Below are 10,349 nucleotides of genomic sequence, written 5' to 3'. Positions count from 1 at the left end.
ATTGTGAGTTTTGAGAGTTTAGATGGAAAAATACATAATAGAAGGAAATACGCAATTTCACAGTTTTTGAGGTGTATATGTGAAATTTCCCCTAAAAATAAAAGGAATCGAGCCTCTGTAAAGTGACAAGCGCAAGATTTTTGTGGCACATCAAAGAATATCAAATCCTTTAAAAAATGTCTCATGAAACCGAATTAATATCGTATTTTCTTTTATAGGATCCAAATTTGCAGATTACCATCCATTTCGTTGTATTATTTGAAATAAATTTCTAAAAGTTAAAAATTCTGGTGACAGAGTGAATTTAGAAACGATCGTTTTAGTTATTGTGATGTTCAACTCAGGCGTGAGCGTTCCAATACCTATCAAATTCTGAATTTTGTCCATTTTGACCTTTTAATTGTCCAATTTTTAATTTCGAGTCTAATTAGCACCAGACTTCTGACATCCGCGTAATATATATATATATATATATTTTTTATTGAGAAGCATTAATCATGTTTTTAGCTATGGACAGTTATGCCCCCCAGTTGTTAGGCTCAGTGGGGACATCTGCCATCAATTTCAAGATTCTAATAAGAGATTCTGGAGTTAATAATGTTACAATTACATTACAAACAATAGAATAACAACAAAATTGCCTTAAATATGGCTATGTCAAAATAAAATTGCCTTAACTGTGACCAAGTCAAAATAAAATAACATCAACTATAACTAAGCCAAAATTATCCTCGTCTGTATGAGCAGAACGCACCAGCCAAGAAATTCTCTAGAACAGTTCTCACTAATTTAAAGTCAATGGCAATATAGCTTGATTGTCGAGTCCGCACCGGCTGTGAATAACCAAGGCTGTCTTGGGTGGTACTTGCAGTCTAAAACTCCTGAAATATTTTCAAACCGGGGTTATTTCAATTTTGTTCTAAATTAAGAAATCTTCCTTCCCCCAAAACATAATTTTATTTTCCCTTTCAATTTTGGTTTTATTTGGTATTCTCAGCAGGCAACCAAAACTAATATAATGTTCCTGCAAAGAAACATGAAAACACTAGCATAACAAGTCTGAAACCTCTTACCATTGTACTAGTGAGCCACAAATAGTAAGAATATACAATGACACATAACTACAATTCTGATGACAGATTATATAAATCGTTCACAACTTCTTAAAGGAATAATTTTGGATTTTGGCCCTAAACACATGACAAGCACGGCAAACCTCAAGCTATTACACTGCTCAGCAAATTACTTCGAAATGCACTCTTAACTACCATTCCTCTCTTTTATTTGCATAAAGACAAAGAAGGTTTATCTCTCTAATGACACGCTTTAGAACTATGAAAGCCTGTGAATCCTACAAATGCGATGATTGATACAACAAATAATTGATATAAGCACTTTTAGGGGGAACAAAGCCGTCAAATAGCTAATACAGTCATCAACTTATTGGAATACTACAGTCAGTTTTTCATATATTCAAGTAAGACACAGTGAATATGAAAATGAATGCAAGAAAGACGTGTACCTCTACCATGCTCAGCTTTATGGCCACGAAGAATCTCCAAGGGAACAATTAGAGGGTTCTGATTAAGATCAGAATAAACTGTTGAGTGAAACACATATGCAGTACAGTCATCAGAAGCTGATGCAAAAAGAGGATAGGTTCGGTGAAATGTGACCCTTGTTATGTCCTTGGAGTGAGCCCTGTATTGAAGAACATTACACTTGATGGTTAACTAGGTTAAAACTGAAACACAATGTAGGGCAAATATCAGTAAGATTGTTCCAAACCCGACCTTTTGAGATCTAAATAGAAGGCCTCGGCCTGACAATGTGATATGGGCACCAAAGGCTAATTGGAAACAACATAATGATGTAAAAAATTTGCCACGGATTTATCAGATGACAAGTTAAACACCCAGCAGCACAATATACAGTTTGCATTTACAGATACTGGTTCTAATATATGTATATCATTTACCCAAAACATAAAGGTATACGAACAAAAACTGGATCAGCTCACACCAATATAATTGAAAAGATCATACGTACTTCAGTGTCTTATACGGTCGTGTTGAAAGGTCAAGATCGAACCAGCACATCTTTCCTTCCTTGCTCCCAACAATTAAATTATCACCTGCATGTACTTTTTAAGATTCCGAACACTAAAAACATACAAGTAGCCTATTACTCCATATAATTCCATGCAACACACAGAGATAGAAGGAAATAAAGTGTGGCCTTCAATTGAAAAAAGATTTCAGTTTTTGTTTATGTATTACAGGAGCATACAATTTGAACTGAATAGGTCAGGTCAAAACCACTACAATCATAACCCTAACCTCTGAAATTTTTATATAGAAAGAAAGTCAACTACTTCATCTTACCTCCAGGATGAACTGAAATGGAAGATATTTCTCGAACACCGGTCTCAAGTTTCTTAATTCTTTGACCTTTTGACAGGTCATAAACCTGAACAAATCTTTTGGTTGCCACGAAAAATATCTTTTTGCTCGGGTGGAAAACTGCAGTGACTGGAATTCCAGGCAACTTCCTAAATGGCTTGTCAGAATTCTTCTTTGAAAGTTGGTGCACCAAAACAGCCCTCGAATCACGTTTAAAGGCTTAAGGAATCACATTCGTAAAACATCTCCACTACTTTATCGCATTTGAATTTGACAACTCAAATTTGTCAAGACATCTGCAAACTACGCTTACCTCAATGTTATTGAGACTGAAAAGCTATACTGTATCAATTAGTAAATTATCCCCAAACTTCACTAGTCATTTATATAAAAAATCAAACAGTTCAGATATCATTTTAGTTTCAAACTTACCTATGATAGCAATGAAGTAATATAAAAAATAGTCATTTTTAGTTTTATCTTAGTTTTAACACTTAGGGGCTTGCTGCAAAAGAACTAACTGGAGGGCTGTTCATTGCAATATGAGAAATTTGGGCATGATGCCCAATTTTGGTATAAATTCTTTGTAATTGTAAAGAAAACCCATGAAAGAAAGATTAGATGAAGCCTACATGAGAAATAGTAGCAGATTTGACAATGTTCATAGTTAAATTTTGGTCTACATGATCCAATTATTACCAAAACATACACACAGAAAAAAGGATATCACTTGGAACAACTGTAGTGAAGTAATCTCCTTTGGAATGCCATTCAATGGATGAAACAGCCTGCAGAGACAAACAAACATATTACAGGAAATCAGTTACTGGCAGGGTTTTCATATTCAATAAGGAAATGGTAATAAGGCTATTTAAGCAAGCTTGTACAAATAAAGAAATAAAAACCAAAGCAACAAGTAGTGCACCTTAAAATGTTTTATTCTGATACCATCATGCTTCTCATGTTGCATCCAACTCACAGCTGATTTACTATCACCTAAACCAAAAAAATTAACACTTGAAGGTCATGTTTGGTTGTGGAGTAAACCCCTTACTCCACACTTAAGCTGCCAAACAAGGAATAAATTAGGAGTAAGATGTGGAGTAAGAGATGAGTTAATCCGGAGTAAGTTACTCCACCTCTCTAGGTGGATTAACTTACTCCATACTTACTCGCAATTGTTCATTTCCCAACATCTTACTCCTCCAATAGATTAATTTAAGTCACGACTTCAACTAACAAACAAAGTGTAAAATACGAGGAACATAGAGTAAACAATTTAATCCTCGTTAACTTTACTCCACAACCAAACATGGCCGAAGATAACAATAGCAGAAAGTGCCGATAAACTGATCCTTTAATTTATCTATCTTATACAGTTGACCAATCAGTTTTCAAATTGCACCAAATTTGACACCTAATCTATCTAAACTATAAAGAAGAAATCTATAATTTTGCTTCTTCATTTCAATAATCATTTGACGGCTGTTGCTGTTCTCAAAATAAGTTTGTTGTCAATAATAATAGAACAAAAAATGTGCAACATATTTGTTCTACAAACAATTCACGAAACAACAACATTTGACAATTTCAACATACCACAAAGATGTCAATTTTTGTTTCCAATAACCCTCTCATTTAAGACCAGATCATATCATTCTTACAACTCACTAAAAAACTCTCAAACTTTTACGATTCAAAATAATGACCATCTCATTATTATAATGACCATCTCATTATTATAATGAGCATTATTCACAGTTTTGACACAGTATTAGGAAAAAAACATACCGGCATCCTCAGTTGCTCCAGGTGCACCGACATGCAAAAGCTCTTTGGTCTTTGTTTGAATATCTATATCACCCATCCCAGAGTTCAATAGAAGTACATCATATTCCCTGAGAAAGAGAAAGGAAAAAAAAAAAAAAGATTATCATGAGAACACCATAAATTGTCAGACATCCTGTATCAGTCGTAAATAGCTAAATATGAACAACTACAAGGTTTCAGTACACATGTTGTGGCAGTGGCAATTAAAACAGTAATTAATGTTTACATAAGAATTGAATATTTGGAAAAAAAACAAAAAAAACAAAAAACAAAAAACAAAAGAAAACATACAAGACAACTGCCAATATAGGGCGGTCTGCCACAGGATTCCAAGAAATTTGCCTTGCCGCTTCACCGATTTCCCAAACCTTGAGGCATCGACCAGTTTCGATCTCCCACATACGTGTTGTCCCATCAGTTGAACCTTTAAATTAATAAGGGAAAAATGTTATCTGAGAAAATATTAAGTATACGCAAAGATAGTTACCATGCTTTTACAGGCATATGAACTAATTTTCATTTTGCAGAAGGGTTATAGATTATCATTTGATCATTTGCAGTAACAAATGACCTTGATTCTAACCAATAAGGATCAAAATTTATTTAACTCCAAGAGTAGTCCAAAAGTCATGTTTTTTTAGCAAATATTATTTCTAGGTGCGGTGCTATTAAGAAATAAGCAAAAAAAATATTAAAACTATGCTAGATCCCTTTGATAACAAAGAAAATAGTTTAAAACACCTCCTTTTTTGTGTGCTTGAGAGGGGAAGAGGTGGGGGGAGAGGAGGAGAGGGGGTGGGGGTTGGGGGGGGGGGGGGGGGGGGGGGGGGGGGGTTGAGGGGAATGAAGGGGGCAAGGAAGCAGAGAGTGAAAGAACCCAATCCTAATCATCCAGCACATACCTGACGCAAGCCATTGACCCGAGGGGTCCACAGAAATACAATTGACAGGGCCCGCATGGCCTCTATACTCTAAATAGCATGTGGTGGGATATGGTCTCAAGTCCTTCCTACTAGGCAGCTTAGGTTTAAGAGACTCTGGATCGATATTTATCTGAAAATTACAATAAGTTAATATCATCGCCAAAATGGTCAATATAGAATCCCTCTATTAGTCTAAATATTACTTACACCTCTGTGTGACTAAATATTTTTAATAACAATCAAATTACTTATCCTTCAACATTTAGTCTAAAAAAAAACATAGGCATACAAAACTTTACCATATTGCATATCCCAACATGACATGCTAAATATCTAATATCAGACTTGACCTTCTTACACACAATGTGATTAACAGAGAAAATCAGATAAATGTATCTTCAGACATGCATTAAACAAATGGGTCGGGCAGGGGCAGGAGCAAAAAACCAGTTTCAGTCCGTTTTAAGCTTGCCTCATGCTTGTATTGATATTAAATGAGCTGAGGAATAACCCAGGTTAGGCTTCAAATGAGGTGCCTACATTATTTCCAATCTCAGTCTGAACAGGCAGATTCATATGATCCAGGCTCAAGTTTAATTCATATTTAATTAACATGTATAGATGTTGTTTAAATTAGGTTATAAGTTTATATGACCAAATTTAAATGTATGCAGCAAAAAGTTTTTTTTTTTTATTAGAGGCCCCCAATATAAATTTAGACTCATACAAACATAGCAGTGGTGCAAATATCTCAATTTCATAAAACATCTTGCATTTGAATTCTCGTAATGTTTCTAGCTGCTGAAATTAAACTCAGTTCAGGCTCAATCTAAACTTGAAAAGATTTAGATTCAAGAAATAACTGACAAATATCAGCTTATCACCAGGCACAGAAATTACTTTAGAGCAGAGCTTGAGCAATAACTACACTCAGACTTCACACTATATATGAATCCCAGAAGCCAAAAAAACATAAAAAAGAAGTACCCGTTTCTTTCGAGTTCTGGGGCATAAATATTGATCCAGGCACCTATCGAACATTTCCTTAACACTTTTGTCATAAGCTGGCACACTTCTTAGAGACAGGTACCTAAAAATGTAAAAAAGCAAAAGAACATATATAAGAAAGAAAGGTTGACAAGTTGTTTCAACGAGATAATACTTATATATAGTAGAGCAGATTAAAAGGCAATCGTATTTTTTTAAGTACCATGCACTACGTGCTGCTACTGAGCACAATTGGCAGTATAGTTACCATATAAACAGTGACGCATTAAAAGATGGTTATTCTTCAACTCTTGAACAAGATATATGTATATAACAATAAAAAATATTTTTTATTACCTTCTAGGAATGAATTTGGGACGATCTTCCTCATACATGAGTTGATATGAGTTTATCTCCTCTTCAGTAGGTATATACTCTACAGAAGGATTGTAAGATTCTTCATGGCCTGAAAAATTGAAACTAAATCAACACAAATAGCTTGTACCAACTAAAATTTGATCCACTCATATAAAATTTATCTAGTCAACCTTGCCCCAACTGCACCAAACCAGTTGACGCATCTTGGTCACAATTAACCAGGAATAAATAAGCTAGAAGGTTTTCAATTAAGTTCCACACAAAAGGAAAATCTAACTAAGCTTCACTTGTGAAAGAGACAAACTGGAATAGTGAATACTAGGCAACTTGAGTTCGGGTGATTGTTATCACAAGATGTGAACAGAAGAATAGTGATTACCAGGTAACTTGAGTTTTGGTGCTGGTATATAATTTATACGCTTCTTGTTCTCTGCTGAGTTTGTATCATCTCCCCACAATAAATAGTAATTAGCCTCCTCTTCTTTCGGCTTGTCAGGAGCTTTAATTAATCCAGCACGGATTTTTCTAACCAATGCAGCAACCTGCAAAAGAAAGGAATCCAAGAAATTAGATTATAATTCAGGGTGTTTCAAGCATTCGTAAACACACACACACACACGGAGAGAGATAGAGAGAGAGAGACCTTCTTTGCCTCCCACTTGGAAGGAATGAAGCGCCTCTTTGGCTCAGGAGCATTCGAAAGCGGATGACCCTTGTCTTCATATTCAAACCAATCCACATAATCCTGTTTCACAATTTCATTTTGACATCATATTCTAGCGATCAATCAAAAGAAAACTCAACTTTCAGCATCATACTATACCAATGGAGTAAATATACAGCAGTATCAACAGAGACAAATACCAATGAGACGAGGACCAAAGCCTAAACCACTGATCCATCTAGGTGCACCAAATTTTTTTGCATTGGCTGGATAAGAATTAACTGCCTAGATTTCTGGAAAACTGTGATAGCTTGTAAATGCTAATTCAGTACTTCAGATAAATTTGACAATTTTCAGAAATCTTATAGGTTGAAAGATGGTCCACAAGGAACTTATTTCTTTCGAAAAGTAAATGGCCCATGCAATGCAGTGGGGAAAATTGAAAAAAAAAAAAAAAAAAAATCTTGGAATTTTACCTCATATGGATTGACCTCGGCATGTGGGGTCCTTCCAGAAATTAATCTCTGAATAAGCCTGATATCATCTCTGGTTAATTCTACCTCTTCATCATTATACTCATCATATATTTTTCTCCTATATTAAATGAGGATAACTCATAAGATTTTAGGAAAGAAAAATAAGTTAATCTCAAGAAAGAAAATTTGTCAAAAATAGGAAGTGACAACATATGGTTAAGAGCTCTGCTCACTATACAGTTTATTAGTCATTCTAGATTTTAGCCAGGTAATGACACATACTGAGACAGAGGAACACCTAGTTTTAATTTTGAGTAAAATAACTGGTCGATTTTTCTACTTCAAATCAATGATACTTGTTTATTTGGGTCCATGGATAATTTGATTATTCATATTGCGACATTTAATAACCACTTTCCCACTCCATTATATATAACAAAAACTTCAGTGACAAACTGTTTATACTGCAGCCCGCACATTATAGCAGGCACATTTAGAGCAGAGAGACATAATTCTGGTATGAACTCTGAATACCACACTGAATAAATTATCAACTTTTATCTTCAATTAATTCAATACAATATAGCTTTTGTCACCAAGCTTTTACAACATAATGAGCACATTTTGTCACCAAGTTCTGATTAATTAATTGAATAAATACTGATTTTCTATATTGCAATGAGAATATTTCCACTTGTGTTGAAATTAGGTGAATCAAATATAATTTCAGATACCAATTTTTGGGATCATCAGCGCCTTCAAGGAAGGAAGCAAGCTTGTCTTTTCTAGGTTGCTTCTTTAACTTTTTGCCTTTTATATCATAACCTATATGCTCTTCATCTTTGTGCCACTCCACCAGGGGTATGTCACCAACTGTATTTCTAGGTGCCACCTACACCACAATGCATAGCGAAAGTTGGAAATTTCAATTTAATCCCAGGAAAAAAGTGGAATTTTTTTTTTTGAAAATTACCTCATCTTCGGAGGAATCACTCTCTTCTGCCTTCTGTAGTAAAATAAAATAGTGAGAAAATATTAGAAACCCAGAGTGAAGCATTGAAAAGTAATACTGATTACATTCTGGTTCTCTTAGTCTGATCTGCAATTGTTAATAGTAATTGCTAGATGAATACTTATCTCTAGGAAAATTTGAAAGTTCAGTCTCATAAACAAAATTAAACAAATTATGGCTTAACTTGAAATATGATCTAGTATAAGACAATTTCCATTTAATTTGAGGCCTTAATGTATGAATTCATTCCCCGAAAATAACACCGGTTATGCAAAATAGAGCCTCTATTCCACAAGAAAAGAACTCCAGCTTATAAGCTTAAGAGCAAACCTCGTTTTCTGATGAAACTCCATCGTCGCTCCACTCGGCCTCGTCAGACAAAGACTCCTCATGTTTCTCCTCGGCCATTGAAATCCCAGAAGAGAGTTTCTCCTTTGGGCGAGAAAAAGTAGCAACAGTGCTGTACTCTGATTGCTTGCTCGTGCAAACGCGAAACAGAAATGAAATGGACGCTGTTCAGGCGGTGCGACTTTCTCCCTTCAGTTCTTCCAAGGTTTAGAGCCCTAAGTTGGCTAGGGTTTAGTCGAGGCACAGAGAGACGGCGCGGAATTCATATCCTCTGCATTAACGCGCAGTTTGACTTTAGATCAGACTGTTATAACATCCTAGCACGAATATTAAAGTTCACCGTACATTACTGGCGTGGGCCTGATTGGCCCGATTTATGATCGAACGGTTCATATCTAAAATCAAACGGTGCGTTAATGCAGAGGATGCGGACTCGCTCGGCACGGGGTAGCGAAAAAACAAAAAAACTTCTAACCTCTCTGGTTAGATTTCGTGTAGCGAGTCGCTAATCAATTGTATCAGAAAATGTAACGATAGACTTGCTATACATTGGGTCATATATAATTTGTAGCCACAGTTTATGTACACGAATGAAGAGGTTTGGACCGGAGTCCCGGACTGCAAACGAGTCCAAGTAATTCGCGCTGAAACTCAGGTTCGAACTTGACAAGTTAAAATTGAAGCTGGCTGGCTTTAAATTTAATTTGTTAATAGTTTGTAGGAATTTAGCTATTATAACATCAGTGTTCACCTGACAGCTTCTGTCTAGTTTTAAAAAAAAAAAAAAAATCACTGTTATTTTAGTCTATATAATATTAATTTTAAATTCTATCGAATCAACTATAAACGATGAATCCAAACTATTAAAATTGATCTACTTCATTAGTTGTGTATTTACATGTAAAATTTACAACCTTTTGAATTTATTTGATATCAAGTCAATCGGTCAAATGTGTACATTTTTAAGTTAATTTTAATACATTCATTTTTCAATATTTTTATCGATTGATTCGATACTAAAATAACTCAAAAATATAAAAAAAAAATTACATATGAATGCATCACTCATAAAGTAAATTGATTTGAACAGTTTGAATTAGTTATTTACAGTTTATTCAATCAATTTTGAAATTAGTGGCATGTGACACCGAAACATACTAACCGAACTCTAGTTTGTAGTTACAGAGTTGTAAAATTATGTCACTTTTTGGTTCGTAAACTTTAACATGCATGTGCATTGAATCACTTGTTATCTCTCAACTAAGCTCGTAACAACTAAAACGAGATGAAACTTCAACGTAATGCAACGATTAAAAGAGCACCATAATA

The 10,349-nt window shown here is 34.8% G+C and overlaps 1 protein-coding gene across 2 annotated transcripts; it reads right to left on the bottom strand.

The window, feature by feature from the left end:
* Positions 1-560: 560 nt before the first annotated feature.
* Positions 561-9,223, bottom strand: LOC144549572 (Transducin/WD40 repeat-like superfamily protein). 2 transcript variants are annotated; one of them, XR_013509755.1, is made up of 18 exons: positions 9,003-9,223; positions 8,634-8,666; positions 8,395-8,552; positions 7,661-7,778; positions 7,164-7,265; positions 6,900-7,062; positions 6,500-6,608; positions 6,143-6,245; positions 5,135-5,285; positions 4,524-4,656; positions 4,194-4,300; positions 3,328-3,398; positions 3,130-3,190; positions 2,385-2,612; positions 2,050-2,134; positions 1,523-1,701; positions 704-881; positions 561-672 (listed from the first exon to the last, which is right to left on the bottom strand). XR_013509755.1 is itself a non-coding variant. In XM_078298379.1 (17 exons), the coding sequence occupies exons 1-17, from the start codon at positions 9,078-9,080 to the stop codon at positions 796-798; spliced, it is 1,965 nt and encodes a 654-aa protein (XP_078154505.1). In that variant the 5' UTR covers positions 9,081-9,223; the 3' UTR covers positions 561-795. The 2 variants fall into 2 exon arrangements, 1 of the variants encoding a protein (XP_078154505.1); XM_078298379.1 differs by having other exon boundaries at positions 561-881.
* Between the last annotated feature and the right edge of the window lie 1,126 nt (positions 9,224-10,349).

Source organism: Carex rostrata, chromosome 1, assembly GCF_964058835.1.
Source record: "Carex rostrata chromosome 1, lpCarRost1.2, whole genome shotgun sequence".
In the NCBI taxonomy this organism is placed as follows: domain Eukaryota; kingdom Viridiplantae; phylum Streptophyta; class Magnoliopsida; order Poales; family Cyperaceae; genus Carex; species Carex rostrata.
Note: the sequence above shows the minus strand (reverse complement) of the source record. Positions and strands in the feature narration are given on the sequence as shown.